The sequence below is a fragment of the Hyperolius riggenbachi genome, chromosome 2 (assembly GCF_040937935.1).
Source record: "Hyperolius riggenbachi isolate aHypRig1 chromosome 2, aHypRig1.pri, whole genome shotgun sequence".
Classification (NCBI taxonomy): domain Eukaryota; kingdom Metazoa; phylum Chordata; class Amphibia; order Anura; family Hyperoliidae; genus Hyperolius; species Hyperolius riggenbachi.
In genome coordinates this window covers 260,481,576-260,509,093 of record NC_090647.1, presented here as the reverse complement: position 1 = coordinate 260,509,093, position 27,518 = coordinate 260,481,576, and the positions used below count along the sequence as shown (strand labels likewise).

Here is a 27,518-nt window from a genome sequence, read left to right as displayed (position 1 = left end):
AAATATCAAAGCACACATCGTGACAATCAAAATGCTTTCCCATTTTCAAACACCATACATTGCAATTAACATAGATTTGGAAGTTGTTAAAAATTGCTCTTTTGTCTGCCAATCATCCTGCCCATAACCTTTTCTGGAAAATGCTTCAGCTGGTGATTTCAGAGCTCCTGACCAGAGTATGATGATTGCTAAACTCCACAGATGTATGAATGTCAGCAGCAGTGGGTGCATCACTGACTAATGCTAATGAGCACTGGATTGCTATGCACCTGTCCAAGAAAGGACAATCTGTAAGGTGGCAACATGTGAATTGCTACATGGTGAGCTAGTGAAGAGGTCTGTTGGACCCATGCACCAGATCAGCCACACTACAAATAACGTAAAAATTCAAACAAATTCTGGTACTTTTCCATTAGCCAGGCGCATCCACTTGGTGGCGATAAAACTCCACCAGAATTACATCTTTCCCTACTCTCCGTGGCGGCCTGGAGGGGGAATAGTAATTAACGCCACCTAGTGGATGCGCCCGGCTAACGGAAAAGTACTCCGATTCTTTATACCTATGCTACTAAAAAGTAATTCTCCTTCATTTATAGAGAGCCCGACACAGGCTCAAAAAATGAAAACAAAAGTAGGCTCCCTGATCCGCGTGGCCGAGCGGATCAGGTAGCCGCAAAAACTGCTGCACCCGTGGGCCGCAATGTCCCACTTTCACTTGCGTGACCTCTGGGTCACGACACTGCACTGAGACACTGTGTGTCTCTCATAGCGTGCAGGGAGGCGGGGGAACAGCAGGGGGCGCGGCCAGGGAGAGAGACCCTGTAGGAATGCCCCTGGCAGACGTTTTGAACAGGGAATTCCTCTCCCCTGTGTTTACCTCCGAGTTAGCAACAAATCTTGTAGTAAACTCGGAGGGCTATAGCATGGCGGAGGGGGGGGGGGGGGGGGCAGAGATCGGTGGATAGGGGACACAGAGGCATGTCAGGAGGCAGAGAACATGCCTGTGTCCCATCTGCCCCCGAAGATCCAACTCGGGTTCTCTTTAAAGGGGCACCATTTCAAAAACTATGCAGTTGTAACACCTGTTTTAGCTCCTTACAGCTGCTTTCTCTGTCAGAAATTAGTAATCTAGAGACAGAACTTAATTCACAAACCTTTAGGCTATGTTCACAGTGGTGCGTTGCTGTACGACTTTATGGGAGCATCATAACGCTGAAAGTTGCATTGCAATAGTACGCTTATGCAACGTTCACAGTGCATGCGGTTTGTTGGAATCAAACGCACTACAGTTTGCCAACGCACTACATAACTTGTTAACAGAGGCAGTAAAGCATACTTGTCATTCACTGTATGCATTCTAAAGGTTGCATAACGTGTGGTGTAACTTTTTCATTCTGCTGCATATGTTTTTACAGGGAACTCAATGCAGCTTCCACTGTGAACTGTATGCTTCACTGTATGCAACCTAAAGATCGCATAACGCGCCGTGTGACTTTTTCGTTCTGTTGCGTTTGTTTTTACAGGGAAAGCAATGCAGATTCCACTGGGAACGTGGCCTAACTAATCTGGATGTATAGCATTTGGACAAATGTTTTATTTAGCTTTCAATTGAGATACTGCCCTGATTTACTCTGCACATCCAATTTCAACTTCTAGAGGGCAGTCTCTGAATCCAGCTTTTGTAAGACCTTATTGAATGGTGGTATTAGCAAGGAAGGTAGAGACCAGTGGACTAGGACTCCAATGCCCGAGCAATACCAGCATAAATCAGGGCATATTCACTACACAACCGTACAATAACCACATGTGCACACAGCGCACTGCAATTTTACAGCTATTTACACAACTGTCGTATATTGCCAATGCCAGTTGTGCTAGATGCACATCCACAACTACAAAAATGAAATTAATAAAAAGTGCAAACATCACAAGAAAATCTTCTCCTTTAATAAAATTACACAAATCAAAATGAAAAAAAAAATTATCAATGTCTATCATAATGCTGGTCAGTAGCCAATCTTAAGGAGATCTTTACAAAGTCTTAAAATGCACCAGAGCTGACAAATACTAAGTGTTAGGGCTCGTTTCCACTAGGGCGAATCCGCATGCGGGCACTGCATGCGGATTCGCATAGTTAATGTTAGTGGATGGGGCTGTTTCCACCTGTGCGGCGTGCGGGAGCGATTTGGCGGCGGGCCAAATCTGCACGGCGGGACCCGCAGAATTCGCCTGCGTCGAGAATCCGTGCGAATCGCCGCTAATGTATTTAATAGTAAAAACGCATGCGTTTGTTACATGCGTTTTTACCCGCGATTTCGCACCCTTCTCAATGTTATTTTGCCCTGGCAGTGTCATGGTTAATTTCGCATGGCACCCTGCCATGCGAAATCGCACGCGAAATCGCGGGTAAAACGCATGCGGAAACGCACCCGCATGCGTTTTTACAAGCGTCGGAATGCCGGCGAAATCGTGTCGCACTAGTGGAAACGGGCCCTTATACATACCTGGGGCTTCCTCCAGCCCCATGCACACGGATCACTCCCACGCTGCCGTCTTCAGCCTTCTCCTGCTCCGGTCAGGGTCCCGTAACTTCAGCCAGTCGCGGCCATTCTTTCACAAGAGAAGGGCACTCTTTATGTATCTCTCCAGCAGCCACCAGAGAGATATGTAGAGGGCGCACGTCTCTTGCGCAGACTGGCCAAAGTTACGGGACCCGGTACCGGAGCAAGAGAAGGCGGAGGACGGCGGTGTGGAATGGATCCGTGCAGATGGGGCTGGGGGAAACCCCAGGTATGTATAAAACTTTTAGTATTCGGCAGCTCTGGTTTCCTTTAACTATAGCCCCTCAATATCTCCTCCACACTGTCACAACACTGGTCAGGATGGGATGGTCAGCGTAAGCATCTTCAATTTTTTCACCAGAGCCGCCCATCGGCTCCATTGATTTGAACTAATGTGATTCTTTAATAGGATATTGCTTGCTGATGATTCTTATTGATCCAAAACATATGCCCCAACAGGAAATTCAGAGATGTTTATGTCACAGTCAGGGAAGTGGCAGGGAGGACAGGGGGTCAAAAGATTTCCACTCCAGACTCTGCAAGAGGATTACAATTATTGAGATGTATGGGGGACATTAATAAAAAAAAAATTCTACTAAAGGTGTTAGTGTAAGTGTGTATGCACTAATATATTCCTTTACTCATTCCTCTGGTAGGGTGCAAATATATTGGGGACCCCATATAATTATATGGGTCTTCTCCAAATGATTACTCCCCACCTGCTACTTGAAAAACAGACATAGGAAAGAGCCCCTTGTTTTTAATAACTGGCCAGGTGCTCTGCAAGATGTGAAGGGAGTTGCATCCCGACCCTCTTGTAAGACACCCCCAATGTTAAGAACCATGTGGTCTGGTACTGCCTAAGCACCGAAGCCCTACTCTAGCCAGCCCAGCCTTCCTGGTCAATACCAGCCAGCATGGGGATAAGCAGCTAAAGACAGCATTCTCAGGCACATCTGATACTTTTAACACTCAGTGCAATTTATTTATTTATTTTTTAACATTAATCTTTGTATTATTATTTAGTATTTATATAACGCCAACATCTTCCTCAGCACTGTACGGAATGTATATTATCTTGTCATTTAACTGTCCCTCAGAGGGGCTCAGTCTAATCCCTACCGTAGTGATATGTTTATTAAGTCGAGGGCAGGCCAATTTTAGGGGGAAGCCAATTAACTTATCTGTATGTTTTTGATATGTCAGAGGAAACTGGAGTGCCCAGAGGAAACCCACAAAGACACAGGGAGAACATACAAACTCTGGGCAGATAGTGCCCTGGCTGGGGTACTAACCTCTATGCCACCGTGCTGCAAATGTTAATATCCTGCCTGATTCAGGCATGTGCTAATGTTCAGTATACAGATTATCAACAAGGGGCTTGATTCACTAACCGGCGCTAAGTGTTAGCGCCAGAGTGAAAAGCCACTTAGTGCCCCAAAAGTAGCTTTGCATGCACTAACAGCCGCGCAAAGCTATATCGCGCATAGCAGCATGCACAGCGGTGTGCCGGTAATAGTGCGCGGTGCGATGATAACGTCGCATCCGCTGCCCTATAAACGTTGCACCCGGTGCACCGAAAACAGCGCATCGGGTGCCCCCGAAGTGGCGCTACAATGCGTTTACAGGGCAGCGGGTGCAACGTTAACGTCACACCGCGCACTATTACCGGCGCACCTCGCTGTGCGCTCTGTGCACACCGCTGTGCGCAATGTTTGGGCGCAAACCACCTAACTCCGTGGTTTGCGCCCACTAGGTATTAAGGCTCACGAACCGGCTTAGCGCCAGTTAGTGAATCAAGCTCATGGTCTGTAAAGTGCTTTATATCATTGCTGCTATTTTCTGAAAATGTAGTTAGCGGTATTATTGAGTTAATGACAAAGCCGACAAAATGTAATCCCCCTGTAAAAATTCCATAAAACATTGACAATTTCTGTTTTTCGACAATTTACATATTCTTACCACAGCAAATTCTTGTAGCTCAGACTGCAAGTTGAAGAATCATTTATTGCTTTTTTTTTTTGTATATTTTGGATATTCCCCTTCATTTGTGTCCTGTTGTATAGTAATTGGTTTACAGGTCTACATGTACATTACAATTTCTGTATTAAATCAATTTTTAATTTGTAATTCTGTTCTGTGTCTTTATTTATGTAGGTAAATGTGATAATTCTTCATTTATTTAAAGTGTACCTGAGTCGACAAAATAAAAGCATTTATAAGTACATGTGGCTGCCTCCTTTTTAGGACGCTGGCTCCCTTTTAATTTTGGATATGTCCATCAATAAAGAAGAATAACGGATCATTGCGGACCTTCTCTGTATCTACATTTTCTGTGGGCCTTGCTGACAAGGTCCTGCACGGTCTGTTATTTGTGGGGTGTAGCGGTGTCCACCTTTTTCCCTAATATGTAAGTACCCAAAATTGATTTGTAATATAAACATTCAAAGTTCAGGCTTCCAGTTTTGCGTAGTTGTCAGGCCCACAGTGAAAAAAAAGCCAGCAGACTCCTTTTCTCCCTTATCTTCTGCGCCTTACAGACAAAAGCTGACCATTGAAAGTAATATATGTCAGGGGAGTGGCAAGGCTCTCCTCTCTGAGACCACACCTCCTTAGTGACAGTCAGTCAGTCTATTCACTGCTGTGGAGTGTGTCACTGACTCAGCAAACTGCCAAAAGGGGAGCACTGTGCAGGCCTGTGGGTGACTGACAGTTTACAGTAGCAACTCTGGATTTTTATATAGCAAAAAACTTTTTTGCCACAGAACTTTAAAAGCACAACGTTTTTTAAAATTGCATTTGCACTGCTTTAAATAAAAGAAAAAAATATATATTTATAGTATCCAATAACGCTGGACTACAAGAAGTGCTAAATGATGACCAGGATGAATTAAGGTTAGAACTGTTATTTACACTTACCTTTCCTGCAGCAATCAGGACCATCCATGGTTCATTAAATACCAACTCCAATAAAGCACTGAGAGTCAGAATGTACCTGCACTGTATAACAGTCAGCCATACATGCAGACTACATGGAACAGTGATCAGCACAGAAGTAGCATATAACCTGAAAGTACAGTGGCAGTGCTGTTATGTGAATGTTCAGAAGCACAGGCTTCATTCTGACCACAGTTGAGGTTTGTATAAACTAGCGCATTTACACTTAACACCAATTACTATTTCCTGGAGTGCTTCTTTACTTTATTAAACTCAGACAAAAATCTACTCTATGTACATTGGTACAGTTCACATTTATTATTATTCACAGAAACATGTTATAGATATCTATGTACGCATACATTCACTGTTGTAAATTTCCTGCTGTGATTAAACATTGTTAAAGCTCATGGCTTCCAAATTTTTTTTTCCAAGATGTAGATTTCTTCTTTTCATGCTAAAGCTTAACTACACCCTAAAATCCTGTTATACTCACCAGGATGCCTTAATGTGTCAGCAGTGATGTTATGCCGCGTGTTCAATTCAGGTCGCCTGGTCTCCTGCCTTGATTTTTGGGAGAGGGCACTTACTACAGGGAAGGCATGGCTCTTAGTCACTAACATCCTCTTTAGTGCATTACGTGGTAGGGCATGATTAGGTGCATGGTTTTGGTATGTGTAAGGAATGTGGGCGTTCCTGGGATGTAGTAATGGCAGTTATGGTGGGGGGGGAGCAGGGCAGCACTGGTTGGAGATTAAGTGGCTCCATGTGATTTGACTCCATGGCTGTACTGACAGATGGTGGGTTACATGGCGATAAATACCCTCAGAGTAGAGTATGAGGGGGGGGGGGGGGGGGCGGTTGATGGGAAAAGATTAGGTTAGTTGGAATGTTATTCCTTCTTAATATATTTCACAATTTGGCCCTTAGTTTGAAACCACTGGCATCTCTGTACAAGGTTAATTGGTCAGATTTTTAAATGAAGGCAGATGTTGACAAGAATCAAGGCTATAAATCCTTTCTTCATTATAAGGCTCAGTTCATATGCCAGATCTACCTGGATCAGTACCATATCCATATTGCACAAATGCGCAGTACTGCTCTGGGGTCCACTGCCACAGCAGAGCAAATGCATACCCTCGTTTGACGAATGACAGCGCAGTTAGTGTCTGAAAAAAGCTCCAGTCAGGGATGTCTGTCTGGGAAATGAAATGGAGAAAAACAGACATATCAAAATCTAAACAGAAGTTTCCCTTCTTAAAACAGAAGGTTTTTGCGATTATTCAAGTTGGAGTAAGCTCTGAGGTGTCCCACAATGCATCATTGCTGAATATGTAAACCATGCCTTTGTTGTCCTGATAGCTAAAAACTCCTCTTTCAGTCCCTTAAGGTGCATACACACGCCTGATCTCTTCAAACGCCGGTTCGTCAGACCCACCCGCAGGGCGGCCGTTCTAAAGGCACCTGTGTGTACAGTCTGTCGGCAGGCTGGTAAGGCTGGTTTTGACTGATCCGCTCGGTCAAAACCAGCCTTATCAGCCTGCCGACAGACTGTACACACAGGGAAACTGTCGACAGGCCGCAGGCCGGTCTGACGACCCGTTGTTTGAAGAAATCAGGCGTGTGTACGCGCCTTTACATACTCCTAGGAGTCAAAAACAGATTAATAGTAATTGCCGTTTTCATACTAAAAAAAATCTGTTTTGAATGTGCTGCCTGATCCATCAAAATGCAGGGCAGTGAATCCACTGTGAATACGAGCCTAAGACCATTTACCCTTACATCAAAAAAAATCCTTGAAATAGTTTAGACCTGATTTATTAAGGCAACAATAGGCTGACAATCATTAATGATCAATTAAAATTTACACTGCGGGTGTGCAAACAAGACTGCAAATGCATATCCATTAAATCCATAATCAGTCAGCAACCCTCATTATGGGCTGTTTAAAACTTAGGAGGAGACTGTAAATTCTCACCACTTGATAACAGTTGAATACTAAGTATTTGCTATATGTTGCTCTACACCGTATTTACTTTATTATTCATATTTACATTATTAAAGCCATTTCTTCAGATGTGCAGATACACAGCGGAAGTCATTAAGGGGAATGCCATAGAAGCACAAACTTCCTGTTCCATCCGCCTTTGTTCTTCAAGATTCTTTGTATAGGTCTATATAAACAAATGTACTATTTCGATACTAGTAGAGCCTAAACATCAAGAACACCCTCTAAATTATATCACTGGTATTTTATAATGCAGTTTATACTTCTGGTTTATCTGTAGGCATTTGAAACATTTTGATGATTTGCATAATTCAAAGACTGAATTTCCAGCCAGGGCTTATTTGCATTTTCCTGTAGAGTTCCAGGAGCTAGTCTATTTTAGGGGACCCACTGGAAATCCCCATAGACAAAGTGACAGCAATGCAAACCGCTATGATTTACCGCCTTACCACGGCCACAACCCCCACATGATATATATCATTAGAAAGCTCTGAATCTCCTCTACCGGAATATATAAAGCTTTCCATGCTGCGATACATACCTGCTGAGTAAATGGCTCCGAAACGCCGCACTCGCGCTTGCGGCAGCCATTTTCTTTCTTCTGTGCTCTGGAAATTCTTCCTCCTGATTGGAGGAATGCTGTGCTGGGGGCGTGAGTTTGTGAAGAGGAGGAAAAAGGTTGTCTACCCACGCCACCTAGTGGCAGACAGTTCAATCAAAGCCAATACAGAAACATCATTAATGAAACCTACATGACAATGTCATTTATGTTAAATGATAGAGAAAATGCATGACAATAATACTGTACATGACAATAATAATTATATTAAATAAATATACAAGTTTGAAGAGAAGGTGCGTACTTACAGAGTCAAATGAGTGGCCACAGTACTGTGTGAATTGTTTTTCTACAGCTGGGGGTGTAAGAGGATTTGTGGCCCAAGGGGAATAAAAAAAAAATTCCCACAGAGCAGGTATATATAAATGTACCCCATTATCGAGCAGTTAAGGTAGCGAAGTAGATGTAACATTAGAAAATACAATTCATGTAAACTCGGTACACCTTCAAGTAGGAAAAATTAGAATTTAGTCCAACCATTTTTAGAAATGCCAATACACGGACAGTACAAACAAACAAACAAAATAAACAAACAAATGGGATATCGTCATCACTGTTCACACTGTTCAAACAAACAAACAAAATAAACAAACAAATGGGATATCGTCATCACTGTTCACACGGGTAGAGTGCAGCAACCTGAGTCCAGAATTGTTGGAAAATTTGGCACCGTTCGCTGAACTGCTGCCTCCACATGAATTCTTGAAGGTAGTCGTCATACCGGTCATTATCAGCAGTATTCAGACCATGTGCTCTCTTTAGGCGATGTTTGAATCGGCACCACTGACTCTCAATCCCTTGAGTGTGGGCACCTGTTTGCAGGTCGACAAAGTTTACGGAGTGGTCGACGGTATAGTGGCAAAACCCAGCAGGTAACGCCGCAACCCCTCCATACGCCGCCCAGAGGTCCAAAATAATAATAGAGCCAGGTCAGACATACTGCTGAAGAATGGGCAGCAGAGTACCGGCGTTGCGGGAATCCACCAATTTTAAAAAGCCAAGATTGCTTCTATGCTCAATCCCGCCGAACATCCATTTCCGTGGGTGGCCTGGCAATCTCCCAACGTTGTACTTCCGGTGGGAGATGCTGGTTTCGTCGATTTCCACGACGACACCAGGACCGCCACTCTGCCTATGGTGTTTCAAAAAGTACTCGCCAAAAACGTCCCTAAACCATTGTGTCCACTGCACAGATGACTGATGAGCTACGCCTACTTCGTACTCCATCTGTGCCAAGGTACCCATTTGATGAAGGTACAAGTAGGACAAGTAAAAAATGTTGGGGGACTAAATGAGTTCCCTCAAAGAAGGTGCCTGAAAAATACCCGATTCGCATTTTCCCACTGCCGCCCACACGGCAGGGGCGACGTTTGCAGGTCCGCCTTCGTCCGCTGCCAGCGCCACCATCTCCGTACGCCCGCATGCTACTGCTGCCGCACCTGGGGCAGCTTCGGCGCTTGTGAAGAAGGCCTAGGTCTTTTAGCCATTCTTCAAAAGCAGCCTCACTTTGTTTCAGCTGATCACACAGCTGAAACAAAGTCATGTCTCTTAAAGGGAACCAGAGACGCCGGAATCGTAAAAAGAAAAAAAGATTTTATACATACCTGGGGCTTCTTCCAGCCCCATAAGCCTGCATCGCTCCCACGCCGCCATCCTCCGCTTCCTGGATCGCCGGTACCAGGTCCCGTCACTTCCGGTGGACGCGGCCAAATGTCCGCATGAGCAGGGGCTCCCTCCATACCCTTACGCGTGCGGCTGCGCAGTATGCCGGGAGCCCCTGTGATGCGGACAATTGTCCGCGTGCTGCCGCCAACTGGCCGAAACTACGGGACCCGGTACCGCCGGATATAGGAAGCGGAGGAGGGCCGCGTGGGAGCGATCCGTGCGTATGGGGCTGAAGGAAGCCCCAGGTATGTATAAAATCTTCTTTCTGGGGCCTCTGGTTCCCTTTAAACTGTCCATGACTGAAAAAAAGGGGGAAAAAATGAAAATTTGGGGTCTGATTACAAATTGACACACATATTGTATTGAGTACTGTTAAATTTACCTCACTAACTGTAGCTTTAGTGCTCGATAAAAACAAAAAAAAAAAACAGGAAACAAAATGGACATTTCAGTGTGTTAAGTATGCACCTTATACTTTAACTATATTCATTTAACATAAATGACATTGTCATGTAGGTTTCATTCATGATGTTTCTGTATTGGCTTTGATTGAACTGTCTGCCACTAGGTGGCGTGGGTAGACAACCTTTTTTCCCCTCTTCACAAACTCACGCCCCCAGCACAGCATTCCTCCAATCAGGAGGAAGAATTTCCAGAGCACAGAAGAAAGAAAATGGCTGCCGCAAATGTGAGTGCGGCGTTTCGGGGCCATTTACTCAGCATGTATGTGTCGTAGCATGGAAAGCTTTATATATTCCGGTAGAGGAGATTCAGAGCTTTCTAATGATATTTGGGTGGGTTTTTTGAAAGGTGGTAAGGCGGTAAATCATAGCGGTTTGCAGTGCTGTCACTTTGTCTATGGGGATTTCCAGTGGGTCCCCTAAAGTAGACTAGCTCCGAGTTCCACTGGACAATACACCAAAAAACACCAAGAGGAAATCCTAGTGGGAAGATCAAATGAGCCGCTGACTGATCTCCTGATCTGGATTGTGGCAGAATGCAGTGAGTATGGACAGGTGGTCACCAAGCTTAAAAAATAATATATATATATATATATATATATATATATATATATATATATATATATATATATATATATATATATATATATATATATTAGGCCTGAACGATTTTAGGAAAAAATTGAATTGAGTGATTTCCGTCTAAAATTGCTATTTCGATTCGGTTCACGATTTCCTTCAAATCAAGCTTTGTTCCCCCTCTTTGCCCGTTTGTTCCCCCTCTGTCCCCCTGTCTCTCTTTGTGCCCCCTTTGCCTCTTTATGCCTCCTCTGGGTCTTTCTCTTGCCCCTTTGTGTCTCTGTGCCCGCTCTGTTTCTCTTTGTCTCTGTCTGTGTCTCACGTGTCTCTCTCTGCCCCCTCTGTCCCCCAAGCTGCATCAGTTCTGGCCATAGCTTTGCCTCCTGCCGGCTCAACATACAGGAACCCAGGGGGTTTTGCCAAGCACAAGAGCCGGCAGACGATGATAGAGGACGGACAGCATTTCGATTCTTGTGGAAGGCATGTCCAACACTGAAGGCCGCACGCGCTAGGACTTTGGGGAAGTTTAAAGCCACTTCTTCAAACTTCCTCCATATGGAAATGATGTGATCACGATAATTGCCGCTTTGACGATTCCAAAATTATGATCTTGGTGACTGCGATTTCGGTTTAAATTCGATCTATCTTTCAGGTCTAATATATATTACTATTTTCAATGTAATCCTAAGTAGGTGGTCAAAAATTACCACTTTTACCTATTTATCTGGGAGGGGTGGATGTCTGGGAGGTCGCTATTACTTACAGTGAGCTTCCAGATTCCATCATCAGTCCCCTCCACCACTTGGGCATTGAAGGTGAGGATGAGACACTTGTCCATTAACATCAGACATGCATGAGAGTATGCACAATATTAAAGGATACCCAAACTGACGTGACATGATGAGATAGACATGTGTATGTACAGTGCCTCGCACACAAATAACTATGCTGTGTTCCTTTTTTTTCTTTCTCTGCCTGAAAGAGTTAAATATTAGGTATGTAAGTGGCTAACTCAGTCCTGACTCAGACAGGAAGTGACTACAGTGTGACCCTTACTGATAAGAAATTCCAACTATAAAACACTTTCCTAGCAGAAAATGGCTTCTGAGAGCAAGAAAGAATTTCTTATCAGTGAGGGTCACACTGTAGTCACTTCCTGTCTGAGTCAGGACTGAGTCAGCCACTTACATACCTGATATTTAACCCTTTCAGGCAGAGAGAGAAAAAAAGGAACACAGCACAGTTATTTGTGTGCTAGGTACTGTACATACACATGTCTATCTCATCATGTCACATGTCAGTTCGGGTATCCTTTAAGGACTGTGCAAGCTGGTATTGCTCAGGGGGTGGAGCCCCAAGCTTGTGTGCTCCAAATTCCTTGGGGAATACAAGCCTGCATGGTGGGCAAAGTGTTATTAAGGTTCAGGGGTCACACTTACCTTTTTATCAAATTAAAAAGTACTGCCATCGCCAGCGGCTAGGAATCACTATCTGTTTTGTGGGGTTTGGGCTTTTTTGTTCTGTAAATGAACTATCGCCAGTTCTACCAATGTCATTTTTACCTTTAGTGAACCACATGTGACAATAACCTGTATTATAAGTTTTACTAAAGCAGCCACTGAAAAAAGGAGCTTATGCAGTACAATGTACGTATATGAAGGCAAGAACAGGATTAACAATAGTCTGCAAAAGATTCAATAGCTAATATAATGTGTTATGCAAGACAAAGATAGACTTTTCATGCTATGATAAAAAAAAATTGAGCAGCTGCACACTGCTATATACTTACTGTTTGGAGATGAAATGAAGGGATTCTTCTAATGTTTCTGTAACATACCTCTGTGTTTAAAACAAAACTCCAGGTTTGCATATTAAATATTATAGTATATATGACCTGTCTTTAGGCACAATGGGGTTGATTCACTAAACTGCGTTTTTTTTTAACGGACGTAACTTTTCTGTGTGTGTATTGTGTTGCACGCGTGCAGAAAAGTTAAGTCCGTAAAAAACAACGTAAGGCGGGCGCAATAGGAGCATTCCGCTTTACCGCACGTATGTTACTTAGAGTGTGGTAATATGGCGTAACTGATGGTCCATGATTGCGTGCGTAATTCGTTAAGTACCGTGTGTAATTAAATTTGACGGTCTTGCAGGGTGAATACATATATTCGGCAGCACTTGGAGGGACAAATAAATAAAATAATAAATAACTGAAATATATTAATGAATGCCAACTAACACAATTACACGCGTGAAAAGTTATGCGCTCACACTTGCCTCTGTAAAGTCAACGCCACGCGCTACAGACCACACCAAAGCATTAGCGGACGTAACAACCGTGCACATACTTAGCATGCGTAAAGTGTATAACGCTCACGCGCTACGCACTAACGCAGTTTAATGGATAAACCCCAATGGCCCGATTTACTACACTGGAAAATAGAAGTGCTCCTGCTAATCTGGAATGGATTTTTACAAATGTGTCTGTTAGGGAGCAAATGACTGCAATTCTCATCTGGGTCATATTAAAGCATAGAGGAGATTGCTGACCCATGTGTGAATGGTTAATAGCAGGTAAGTGTGCAAGCCAGAACTGTATTAATACAGTCAGATTAATGATAAAAAAAAGTTCTCACCGTACACGTATACCACTGGATTTGCACCTTCCTGCAAGCCTTGTTATGGTCAAATATAAGGTGTGCTGTCCTTTGTTATCCAATAACAGAATATTTGTAATAAATCCAGGACAAGCTTTCAAAACAAGTCCATTCATTATCAGTGTGGGCCATTTCGGTGCAGGGTGAAGCCAAAAAACAGCTCACCCTGCTCCTATACAAACTCCCTAATATGTTTGGCAACAATGCCTTGGCGCCAATCTTCTGGGGGGCTGTGCTTAGTGACAGGGGACATCAGAGCATTGAGGGAAGCCTTAAAGAGAAACTCCGACCAAGAATTGAACTTTATCCCAATCAGTAGCGGATACTCCCTTTTACATGAGAAATCTATTCCTTTTAAAAAACAGACCATCAGGGGCCGCTGTATGACTGATATTGTGGTGAAACCCCTCCCATAAGAAACTCTGAGGAACGTGGTACTCCTAGCAGTTTCCTGTCTGTGAACCTTGTTGCATTGTGGGAAATAGCAGCTTACAGCTATACAGCTACATCACCTGCCAACAGTAAAAATGTCACCATGTAATAAATGTCAGAATGTAAATCAGGGAATTAAAATATTTTACAATGGGCAAACACTGACTAGATCATTTGTACATAATTACTGTAAGAATGAAGCACTTTTTTATTACATTATTTTCACTGGAGTTCCTCTTTAATAGGATACTGAGGCTTCCCTCTCTTTAGGTAAGTATCACATTTTGTACCCGAGCTTCAGCTTCGGTACACTTTAAAAGTGGCATGAAACTCAAATTTCATCTCTGGTCATAAACTAATAGGGAAAAAAAACTAGGACTGGATGTTTGGTTCAATGAAATGGAACCTTCCAGTGACTTTATAGCAGTCTTTTTTTCCCTATTAGTTTTATGCTGTGTTTAATGTTTTAAAGTAGAAAGGTAGTATTTAATTTATCACTTTAAAAAAAATAATCTCCAGTACACCAAAAATGATTGAACCTCTCATGATATGGTACACAAATTCCCCTAAAAGGGTGATTTGGTGACATCATCACACTTAGATCACAGAGGGCAGTCTGAGACTCCCGGACATAAACACCCTAACCAAAACTGACGCCTCCAGGCAGAGAGACAAGTAATTCCTGCACTGCATTCCGTACTTGGCTGAAGTAGAGAAGAGAATGTTATACTTAATGATAAGGATGACAAGGTAAGCAAAAGATAAAGCATGAGAATCTTTGATGAACCTTATTGGCTGTGTGCCATGAGCACGTTTCCTGCAGAATCTTCATGTTATAGGTAGCAGCACACTGCTGTCATCCCTACATCCAGACTGGTGAACACAACAAGCAACAGTTCACCTTCTTGTAGAATCCACCAGAGAAGCAGGTACAGTTCACTCCAATGATGGCAACTCTACAGAGAAAGCAATTTTTGGGAACAGTCTGTTGGGGGTAATAATACAAAAGAAAAACTGGTGGCATAAACTTAGGCTATTGTCTGCAGTATTGTGCATATTTAACCATAATAACATTTAAAATACCCCTACTTGATCTGTAAAGGTTTCCAATTGCCCTGCTTGTCTCCTATATTTTCTTTCAATGTAGTTAAAGTAACATATCTGTCACCTAATATACTGAGCAAAGATGAGGTTAATGAATCCCTAACATACATGACTAAGAGAGAATTAGCTTCCATACTGAACTATTAATATTTATGAAATTAGTGCAAAGAACATTTTAAAAGCTTGGTAGCTCTGCAGAAGGCATCATTATAGCTCTTTAACTTACAGTACTCTACAGACAACTTAAAAGTACACATGCCAGAAGAGAAATATGGAGACTGCCATTGCTGTCCTACAGATACTAGTTCCTTGGATGTAATGCTGAGTTTATGCTGTTAGAACGCTTGAAATGACTGACCTGAAAAACAGGAGGCGTTCATCAATGGCAGTATCTCCATTTCTCTCTGACAGGAAGTGTTTGCAGAACCTGATAACAGTCTGTGAGTTGCACTTGTAGCGCATTTCAGAAGTCATTTGGTCCTAGTTGTATTAACAAAGAAAAAAAAGTCATGCTCCTTAAGCAGCATCTCACCACCACGTGATCTTGAACTCATAGATTGGGCGCTTGCAGTAATAGTGATTAACAAGATGCTTGTCACATACTCCAATGCAGTGGTGCTCCACAACAATTCCCCTCTCAGAGAGATCAGTAACTATACAATGAAGAAGATCATATACATCAGCCACGGCTTCCCAGGGACCAAAAGACACTTCTACCTCACAGTGGTGCTCAAAGTGCTTTGACTCGCTCTCACTTCTCTCAAAACGAAGTGCATTAAATTGTGGACACTCATAAGGAGTAATGGGCATCTCTTCCTTGAAGACACAGACCTTCAGTTTAGCAAACCGTGCCTTTCTCTGAATAGCTCGAAGCTTTCCGATCTCAACAATGCGCTCCAAGTGATCTTTAAAAGAAAATGGTAAAATTGGTTAGATTTCTAAATAGTCTAAAAAAATCAACTTGTATGACTCATATAGAAAGTACTTCAAAAGTATACCCACGGTATCATATTATCAAGAGAACTGAATTCTGAAATGGTTCTACAGTACCTGCAATTTTATTTGGTAATCCCACAGCAACAGTCCATTATTTGGGATGGACAGACAGCCCCCCTAGAGCCATGATGTCAAGCTCCAGTCGTCAAGGGCGGCGGTCCTCCCACATTTTTGGCACAGCTGCAATTAATTGATGGGACTGAATCAGGAAAGGTGCGGTTCATTGAGTAGAACACATTTCTCCATTTATCAGTCCATTCCAAACACTGGTATGGATATGGCCCTCGAGGACTGGAGTCCGACACCTATGCTCCCGAGTCTTATGCTAGGTACACACATATAGATTTTAATGCAATCTTCTTAAATTAGTGTTGTTTTTAAACAAACTTCGAAAGAATCTAAAATATAATAATTGGAATGTTTTAACCCCCCTGGCGGTAATCCTGAGCTGAGCTCAGGCTCCGTTTCAGGAGCTGGAAGTGGTAAGTCCGAGCTCAGCTCAAGCTGGCTAAAACTGCCTCTCCTGTGTGTTTCCTGGGTCCCACGCACAATCAGCAATGCGCATCGAGACCCAGGCTTCTCCCCCCGGCTGTCTGCCTTCTCTTCGGCCGCTGGGATCCCCATGTCCCCGCTCTGCTTCCGGGTAACCGGTAACTAATCAGTGTAGCAATGGCGGAGGTGCGGCGTGACGTCACCAGGGACGGCACAAATTTTTAAAGTGGACCTGAACTTATGCACAGGGAGGAAAAGAAACAAGAAAAACAGAGAAATGCGCCCTGTATGTATATAGAGCGTTTAGCCTGTCTGACCCCCTATATGGACCCCGATCTGCTGCACAGGACTGAAGGTAAACATACAGAAATGCAGCCTGCATGTATATAGAGAGTTTAGTGTATCTAATTCCTCCTCATTTGTCTCTAATCACAAGTTGTTGATCTCCCCTGTGTCACCTGACTGCCAAGGCAGATGAGCTTGTTTGAAAGCACAGGATCTTAACAATATACAGTAGCTATTTGGTTCCCAACAGCTTGAGTGTTCTTCTGTCTTACTGTTACCGATTTTTGGATTTTGACTACTCTCTGCCTGCCGCGACAAATCCTGATATCACAAAAAAAGATGCCCCATCTAAAGACATATCATGTAATAAATAAATATTCCAACATTTCTATAAGGTGTGATCAACGTAATTTTATTAGATAATTCCAAGCACAAAAAATAAGTTAAAAACAATAATATTAAAACCACCTTCTAAATCCAAATGTAATTGGAAATCCACAGGAGCAGCAATAGTGTCAAAAAAGATTTTAGTGAAAAAGTACCATCAAATATAATAAAGTGCACAATCCAAATATTGCACAGCCCACAATATAGGAAATACTGAAAAATTGATCAAAAAAATATAGTGCAAAAAAGCTGCCAACTCTAATAGAAAAATATATAAATATAAAGTGCTGAGTGCTAACAATAATGTGCATATAAACAGATAACCTGAAGTGCAAAACACGGCTGTAACATAATAAATATAGTGCCAATATTGAATTGTATCAGATGAACCAACCACAATAGTCATAAAACATTCTCAGTGCTTACCAGTATAGTGTAATGGCTGCTGCCGGGGAGAAGGAGGGGACGCCTTGCGCGTTCGCCTGCTTCTATGGAGGCTAAACACTAAAGCGCTGGTAGTCCTATTATGCGCCGCTGCTCTCACGAGAATACGTGGCCACGTATGACAGAACGGAACTGAGTGCATTGACGTCATCCCGTGCTGCCTATAATCAAATCTAGGTGCGTTCCAAACAGTGCACCGTAGTTGACCAGTGCGCTCCAATACAGCGCACTATGATTGGTCAGTAAATCGTCTATCTAAGCAGCAGCCAAAAAAAATATTACTTACACAATACAGACGTATTTAGGAACATAATATTAAAACTATATTTATACACAATCAAATTCCTTGTAAATTATATACAAAATACATATATATTATAATACAAAATATATTAATTAAACAATCTAAATAAACAGGTACATAGTGACCTCCAGTGGTCAAAAAACAGTAATGCCTATTCTGATAAAAGTTCATTTGTCCATCAGCATATATCTATAACTGGTGGATATCTGCGTATAAATATAAATCTTGATGTCAATTATATCTCAAGTCTGCAGCTCTCCTATGCAATAAAATGACCCTGTTTCATCAAAAGCAATCATAATAAAATCGATTGTTCTGATCTTAGTTCAATCACCTTAATATATTAAAAGTGCCATTAAATGATTACAATGGAAGCAATAATTTGTGATGGTTTCAGGAGATCTACTGACTGTACAGGCATATTCACTCCTGCCTCTTCATAAACAAGCTCTGCTGGATTTATTCTACTAATAGCTATTCAATTTTTCCCACAGTAGTTTGCAGCGGGAAGCTCATCCTTAACTATCCCCAGTAGAGTACATACTGCTCATTTACATACTGTAGGTGGATTGGGACTTTGGCTAGAAGTCTGTGCAGCTGGTAGTCTTTGAAGGGCGGAATGCCCAATCCAACAAATATCTAGCAAAACTTATCTTTTTAGCACTAAATACAGAATATAAATACTGTATATACAGTAATGTTCATTTTGCCACCCTATTGTAGGAAAGCTAGAGTACTACTGTGGCCCAGAACTTTTATGATTTCCTACATTAAAGCTCTGCATGCAAATTGTTATAAATATATCAACAATATTTGTACAAGTTACGAAAAATCTATTAAAGATTACTTACCTTTGTAATAAGGCATCAAGTCAAGAAATGCTTGCCTAACTTTTTGACCAGTAAGTGGTTGCATCTTATCTAAAAGTTCAAGCATGGGTCCAATTGAATAGTACTGTGCCTCTTTGTACACCATTTTCACACGGTCCCTTGGAGGAGCTTCACCACAGCGCAAGAAGTTTAAAATGTCCCTGTTAACAAAAACATTATCACAGCAAAAAAGTCAAACTTTTGTGTTAATATTTACGTAATATTAACAGCATATTACTCAGTTGTGTTTATACCATTTTGTTATTTCTCAAACCTGCTACTGTATACTTGTTCAGAGTGCTACCTATTTTGTCATGAGAAAATGTTTATTATATATGAGGCAAATTTTGCGCAAAAAAACAAAACAGGAATCAAATGAATTTTAGACAGAACTTTTCTATCCCCGGGGTTAAATTTATGCAATACAGGTAGTCCCCGGGTTAACGAACGAGATAGGGACTGTAGGTTAGTTCTTAACCTGAATCTGTTCTTAAAGAGGAACTCCAGTGAAAATAATGTAGTAAAAAAAGTGCTTCATTTTTTACCATAATTATGTATAAATGATTTAGTCAGTGTTTGCTCATTGTAAAATCTTTCCTCTCCCAGATTAACATTCTGACATTTATTACATGGTGACATTGTTACTGTGGGCAGGTTATTTAGCTGTTTCTAGCTGCTCTGTCTGTTAGACAGCTAATAACAGCTATTTCCTGTCTCTGAACATTGTTACATTGTAGCTGTTTGCCAGCAGTACCGCGGTCTTCAGAGCCTCTTGTGGGAGGGGTTTCAGCACAAAATCAGTCACACAGTGCCCCCTGATGGTCTGTTTGTGAAAATCATTGTCTTTCTCATGTAAAATGGGGTATCAGCTACTATTTGGGAAAAAGTTCAATTCTTGGTTGGAGTTTCTCTTTAAAGGGAACCAGAGAGGATTAAAAAAAAGGTTTTATACATACCTGGGGCTTCCTCCAGCCCCATACGCAAGGATCGCTCCCACGCCGCCGTCCTCTGCTGCCTGGATCCGCCGCCACCGGGTCCCGTCATTGGCGCGAGTCGGCCGGTGGACGCGGCCTATTCTCTGCATCACACCGAGCTCCCTCTATACAAGTACGCATGAGGCTGCCTACCGCGCAGCCGCATGCGTACGGGTATGGAGGGAGCCCTTGTGATGCGTACAATTGTCCGCGTCCGCCGGAAGTGACGGGCCCGGTAACGGCGGTTCCAGGAAGCGGAGGATGGCGGCGTGGGAGCGATCCAGGCTTATGGGGCTGAAAGAAGCCCCAGGTATGTATAAAAGCTTTTTTCATTTTCCAGGCTCCATTCCTCTCTGGTTCACTTTAAAGAGAATCTGTAACGTCAAAACGTCCCCTGGGGGGTACTCACCTCGGGTGGGGGAAGCCTCAGGATCCTAATGAGGCTTCCCACGCCGTCCTCCGTCCCTCAGGGGTCTCGCTGCAGCCCTCCGTACAGCGGTGACGTCAATATTTACTTTCTCGGCTCCTGCGCAGGCGCTCTGACGGCTGTCAGCTCCGAAGTAGGCGGAAATACCCGATCGCCGTCGGGTCTGCTCTACTGCGCAGGCGCAAGTCTCCGGCGCCTGCGCAGTAGAGCGGACCCGACTGAGATCGGGTATTTCCGTCTACTTCGGAGCCGAAAGCAACCACAGCGCCCCTGCTAGAGCCAGCAAAGGTAAATATTGAATTGACAGTCAGGTCTGTCACCGGCTGTTCGGAGGGCTGCAGCGAGACCCCCGTGGGACAGAGGACGGCGTGGGAAGCCTCATTAGGATCCCGAGGCTTCCCCCACCCGAGGTGAGTACCCCCCAGGGGATGTTTTTGATGTTACAGTGTCTCTTTAAGTCGGAACATTGTGCCATCTCTGTCCCCTGTACCTCCTCTGTGCCCTCCTGTGCCTCCAGTGTCCACCTCTGTGTCATCTCTGCCCTCTGTACCTGCTTATACAAATTTTCTTTGAATTTTTGAAAATTGATTTTCTCAAAAACTACAAGTCGAATTTGAAATTTTATTTTTTGACTTGTTCCCATGGAAAAACAGAATCCATGCTGTTCGTATCGGCGGGTCGTTCATAAGTCAGGCGTTCGTAAGTCGGGGACTACCTGTATCATCTTTACCTACAAAGCAGTACAGCTTAAAGGGGTTCTGTGGGTTTTTTTTAAAACAAAAAATGACACTTACCTGGGGCTTCTACCGACCCCCTGCAGCTGTCTTGTCCCGCGCCGCCCTCTACAATCCACCGTTCCCCACCGCAGATCACCATCTAATTATTTGTCTAACTAGACAATTGCAAATGTGCTTGTGTGGTTGTGGCCGTGCGTGTCCTCGCTCCTGCTCGCGTCTCCAAAAGCTTCCTGTGCAGGCGCAGTACAAAGTTTTCTCGTATTGCACCTACGCAGTAAGCTCCCGGATACACGAGCGGAAGCAAGGACGTGCACGGCTGCAGCCACAGTTGTATTCGTCTAGTTAGACGAATAATTAGACAGTGACCGACGGTGGGGAGCGGAGGATCGCAGGGGATAGTGCAGGACAGGACAGCTGCAGGGGGCCGGTAGAAGCCCCAGGTAAATGTCAGTTTTTGTTTTAAAAAAAAACCCACAGAACCCCTTTGGACCTCTGGAACACCGACCAAAACAATTTACCATGGGTAAAGAGTGTACTGTATGTCCAGTGTATCATATATCCAGCATTGTTAACTGCATTATTATGATCAGGTCACAGTCTGAAAAGAGGACAAAGTATATAGGTTCAAAACCTATACACTGAGCTTCCCTAAATTTATGGGATCAACTGCAATCCAAATATTCCTTAATTTCCCTGAAAATCAGATGATAAACAGTTTTTGTCAATCCAAATTTCTCAGCAAGCATGTAGAGGCCTGCTGCTGATGGCAACCACAGTTTTAAAACCATACTGGATATTTTAGCTGGAGACAGTATCTGTTCCACTCCTTTTTCTGTTGAACTAATATCATAGATATCAGCACCTGAAACACAACATAGAAGGCTGTAATTTACTACTCATCTCATAAAATGGCAACTTTATGAAGGAAAGGTGTTATAAAGAGCATACATAAAATGTACCTGTAAATAATTAAAGGTTGCTCGGACACCCGTCACATTGATTCCCATCTGGTGGTCTTGCAGAGCAGCTTCATATTTTTTTGCAAAAGGTGGAAACTCTCATCAGCACGTCATTCCATGTCCAATGTAAAATATCTATAAGGAATGCATTTTTGGTTTTCCCACCAAGCATTCGATAAAACCAACCAATCAAAACTGATGCCTAGTATACACCATACAATTTTCTGTTAGATTTTTCTGTTAGATTATTTTCATGTAAAGGCGCCTAAACACCAGGGCTGTGGCGTCGGAGCTGGAGTCAGAGTCGAGGAGTCTGAGCAATTTTGGGTACCCGGAGTTGGAGTCGGTGATTTCAAAACTGAGGAGTCGGAGTCGGGAGTCGGATGATTTGTGTACAAAATCCACAGCCCTGGTAAGTATTAGACTAAGGAGTCGGAGTCGAGGAGTCAGAGTCGGAGCCATTTTGGGTACCCGGAGTCGGTCAGTGGTTTCATAGACTGAGGAGTTGGAGTTGGAAGATTTTTGTACCGACTCCACAGCTCTGGTACACACGCCAGATTTCTTCAAACAACGGGTCGTCAGACCCGCACGCGGGGCTGCCATTCTGGCAACAGTTTCCCAGTGTGTACAGTCTGTCGGCAGGCTGATGCGGCTGGTTTTGACCGATCCGCTGAAGCGAATCAGGCGTGTGTACGCGTCTTAAGGTGGCCATACACTGGTCGATTTTCCATCAGATCGACCAACAGATAGATCCCTCTCTGATCGAATCTGATCAGAGAGGGATCGTATGGCTGCCTTTACTGTAAACAGATTGTGAATCGATTTCACTATGAAACCGATCACAATCTGTGGAGCTTCCGCTGCCGCCCTGCCAGCTATACATTACCTGCTCTGGCCGGCGCAAGTCCCCGCTGTCACCGCTGCTCCTTCTCCTGCTGGGCTCCGGGTCCGGCTGGCTTCACTTTCTTTCTGGGGAAGTTTAAACAGTAGACGGCGCTCTACCGTTTAAACTTCCTGTCGGGACCCAGCGTAGAAGGAGCAGCGGGGACAGAGGGGATACACGCCGGCGGTGCAGATAATATATTGACGCTAGCGTCGGTCGTTGGGCATTCGAATGCCTCTATCGACGTACTCCTGACCCGCCGGCAATCGAGCGTAATCTTCCGCACGGACCACTCGACGGAAACTATTGATTTCGGATGGAAATCGATCATTCTGTCAGCGTTTGCGCAACGCTTTCACAGCAGATTCGATCACAGTGATTGAATCTGCTGTATATCGGTGGGAAAATCGTTAGGTGTATGGGCCCCTTTAAAATCATGGTAGAGACTGGTCATTATCTCTGGTACATTGTCTTCTGGTTATCTCCTGCTGAGTAACAAACAAACAAACACAGAACATTTATATCGCGCTTTTCTCCTGGCGGACTCAAAGCGCCAGAGCTGCAGCCACTAGGATGCGCTCTATAGGCAGTAGCAGTGTTAGGGAGACTTGCCCAAGATCTCCTACTGAATAGGTGCAGGCTTACTGAACAGGCAGAGCCGAGATTCGAACCTAGGTCTCCTGTGCCAGAGGCAGAGCCCTTAACCATTACACTAGAACAATGCCTAATTGCTAGGGAGATAGATGGTTAGATAGATAATCTCCAACATGTTGGAAATTATCTATCTGGCAGGTAAATCTAAAGGTGCGTACACACGCACTACCGCCGGCAACGACGGGTCCGCCGCTGGGCGGACATTCAGCCGACAGTAGCATGTGTGTATGCGCTGTCGGCGGACTGATAAGGCTGAGTGGATCGTTCAGAAACAGCCTTATCAGTCTGCCTGACAGACTGTACACACGCACCACTGTCGCTGGAACGCCCATCCAGCAGGAGGGTCTGACGAACCCGTTGTTGCCAGCGGTAGTGCGTGTGTACAAACCTTAAAGGTGGCCATACATCAACCAACCAATCGACCATCCAATTTGATTATTATAATAGAATTGGATGAAAATTGGTGCTGCCAAGTGCATGCCCGACCGACAAAGCGACCAATTTCGGGACAGAAACTGGCCGCACGGGCGATCGCGCATGCTGCAAGATGTCGGGCCGAAGTTTGTTGGTCGGGTGTGCGGCAGTACGGCGGCCAATTTGCGAACAAGTGACGAGACAACAAAACCCCCGCCGAAATGTATAAATGTATGTAGTGTGTGCATTTATATATTACCTGTCCGGTGTCAGCCTCCACATGGTTTCCGTCCATCTCGCCAGGTTCCGCAAACACGCTGGCGGCGCATTGCGCCTGACGTCAAAGCTATGCGCTGCTAGCATGTATGCGGCTGTTACCCGGCGAGATGAACGGACACCGCGCGGAAGCTGCTACAGGACAGGTAACATATAAATGCGGCAGGCTCAGACGATTCCCTGATGATTTCATGCTGAAATCGGACGGGAATCGGCCTGTAATGTATGGGCAGATTCGACCAAGAGACAAATGTATCTCTAATCAGATTTGATTAGAGATACATTTGTCTCTTGGTCAAATCTGCCCATAATCTTCTAATGTATGGTCCCCTCTACACCATTCAATTCCAGGCGTGATCAATTGAGTTTGATTGGATCAAATTCAATCAATTAAATCCAACGGGCTTGATTCACAAAGCGGTGCTAACCTACTTAGCACGTCTAAAGTCTTTAGACATGCTAACCAGGGTGCTAAGTAGGTTAGCACCGAATTATCTGATTCAGAAATTCGGTGCTAACCTACTTAGCACCCTGGTTAGCACGTCTAAAGACTTTAGACGTGCTAAGTAGGTTAGCACCGCTTTGTGAATCAAGCCCAACATGTCCGAGTGGGATTCAATCGATTGTGTGACTGATTTTGGCTAATTTTCAATTCAAATCAATCATACGATTGATCGAATATCAATCAAATTCCGATCAGAAATGTCGGATTTAATCGATCTAATCACATTCGATTAAATCGAATTCAATCGATCTCGTCTGAATTGAATGGTGTAGAGGGGGCTTAACATAAAATCGAACAGAAACAATTTCATGGTGTGTACCTAGCATTACTGGAAGCCAGATTGGTTATTGTTTTGGAAACCACCCAATTTTACACTTGACAGAGCCATTGAACAGATAGACCAGGTTACAAGATTTGTAATACCAAATGTTTAGGGTCTCAAACTCGCGGCCCGCGGGCCATTTGCGGCCCTCGATACAATATTTTGTGGCCCTCGCCGGCAAAAGCTTCCTTATAGTTTGCTTCGGTGCTCCCAAGTAATCTGCCGCATCCCCACCGCTAAACGAGGGCTGCAGAGCCCCCAAATCGCCCGGGGGCCAATCGGCCGGCATTTCCTGGAAAGGGCAGAGCTTTCAGCTTCAGCTCTGCCCCTCCTGACGTCAATCGCAGCACGGATTGCCGCTTCTCTGTGAAGGAAGAGTGAGAGGGGCGGGCAGAGGCGGCGATGCGCCGCGATTGTGAAATTCCTTTTGCGGCCCAGCCTCATCCAGACTTTGCCTCCTGCGGCCCCCAGGTAAATTGAGTTTGAGACCCCTTTAGAGGCAACAATGGACTATCTTGTTTGGGACTTGAAAATGGGGCTCTTCTATATCATAAAAATGCATGAAATATTCAGAGCTTAGCCAAAGAAGTGCTGAGATCAAGATAATGTTTGACTGATTTATAGTTTGTTATGGTCAATATATATTTCTGTTTTATGCATGCTCTGCTTCTGACCCATGTGCATTTGGATACTAGACAAGAAGCACTAGACAGATTTTATAGAAATGTTTATTTCTGCACTGACTGGATTTAAATACTTATTGGCAGGCTTTTATGCTTGTTGTAGCCACATATATTTATGAAGGGCGTTATGCTGTTCTGTTGGGAAAAATAACAAAAGTTGAATTCAAGAAAAAAAGAAAGTTCAGTAAGTGCTAGATACGTGTAGCAAGTTTGCACAGCATTTCTCCCAGAGGGTACCTATTGATTGGAATTCATGTACTGCAAATAAATAAATTACAGGTTTGTTTTAAAGCAAGTGTAAAAAATTATGTAAAAAAAATGGTTTAGTTGCCTCACTTTTTTTATGCAATCATTTTGTTCCCCCCACTGAATTAAAGCTGAAAATCTGCACTACAACTGCATCTGATTTTTTTCATTTAAAATTCATTTTAGTAATGTACAGAACCAAAATGAGAAAAAAATCATCTTTGTACAAATATTTATGGACCTAACTGTACATACTTAAAGAAATCATCAAGCAAAAAAAGTGAATTTCACTTACCTGGGGCTTCTACCAGCCCCATGCAGCCATCCTGTGCCCTCGTAGTCACTCGCTGCTGCTCCAGTCCCCCGCCACCAGCTGGTTTAGTTTTTGCCGACCTCAGGGGCGGCGGGCCGCATTACATACATTTTTACGCATTCCCGCTAGTGCAGGAACAGTAACACATACATTTTTTCGCGTTAGAAGTGCAACACTAAAATTTATTAGCATTGCACCACTAACGTGAAAAAATGTATGCGTTAATGTTCCTGCACTAGCGAGAATGCGTAAAAATGTACAATGTCGGCAAAAACAAAACTAGCTGGCGGTGGGGGACTGGAACAGCAGAACATTAACGCATACATTTTTTCGCGTTAGTGGTGCAATGCTAATAAATTTTAGTGTTGCACTGCTAACTCGAAAAAATTTATGTGTTACTGTTCCTGCACTAGCGGGAATGCGTAAAAATGTATGCAATGCGGCCCGCCGCCCCTGAGGTTGGCAAAAACGAAACTAGCTGGCATAGGGGAACTGGAGCAGCAGTGAGTGACTACGAGGGCACAGGATGGCTGCATGGGGCTGGTAGAAGCCCCAGGTAAGTGAAACTCATTTTTTTTTGTGCCTGACGATTCCTTTAAGCGTACTTAGTATGTTGGGAAATATTACCAATGACATTTTCATTTTAATTAGAAACAAGAAATGTGATATAACATATTGTATAACACTGTAGGAAAAAGAGACCAGGTAAGATGGTTCCCTGGAAACACTGTAAATTGGCAGCAGGTGTTCTGACAAGTCTGCCCCATGGACCCAAGAGATTAAGAATAGCTAAACAAATACTTGCAAGTCGCAGCAGGTCTGTTTATCCCAGAAACAATTACAATAGCCAAGAGACTCCAGCAGACCTGCGAGCACTAGATAATTCAAATGAATTAATTTAGCGCTGCACCTAATCCTTTCTCTGCCTTTATGCTGGCAACACACGTTTCGTTTTTACCCTCGATTGATAGATTCCGACATGTCCGATTCTCCGCTCGATTCTTTTCCACTCGATTTCTCATAGATGTGAAAGGAAAAAAGATAAACATGAGCGAAAGATAAGAGAATCGAGCAGAGAATTGAATGGTTAATAGATCGCGCGGAGAATCGAACGCAAAAACCGTATCGCGTGTTCCCAGCATAAGTCTGTGAAATCTTTGCACTATAAAATCTTACAATACCATATAAAGATGCCCAAGTTGCAAATAGAAAATAGAACAAGTTTATGTAAAAACATCTAAAAAAAAAGGAAAAGTCCTACATGGGTTTTTTTTTTCATTGGGAGGTTAATTTTTAACTATTTTTCTAGCTAACATATTTTTAAA

General features: G+C 43.5%; 1 protein-coding gene across 6 annotated transcripts in view; it reads right to left on the bottom strand.

The window, feature by feature from the left end:
• Window positions 1-2,593: 2,593 nt before the first annotated feature.
• Window positions 2,594-27,518, bottom strand: part of KCTD7 (potassium channel tetramerization domain containing 7) — a 69,886-nt gene continuing 44,961 nt past the window's right edge. For 3 of the 6 annotated variants that reach the window (XR_011026228.1, XR_011026229.1, XR_011026226.1), the window contains exons 4-6: window positions 18,783-18,961; window positions 12,620-15,928; window positions 2,594-6,697 (exon numbers count right to left, since the gene is read on the bottom strand). Coding sequence is in view for 1 of the 6 variants with exons in the window: in XM_068268595.1 (XP_068124696.1) it covers window positions 15,552-15,928; window positions 18,783-18,961 (556 nt within the window). In the remaining 5 variants the exon portion in view is untranslated. Of the gene's footprint in view, window positions 6,698-12,117; window positions 15,929-18,782; window positions 18,962-27,518 lie in introns of those variants that run through there. The other 3 variants (XR_011026227.1, XR_011026230.1, XM_068268595.1) reach the window with 3 other exon arrangements.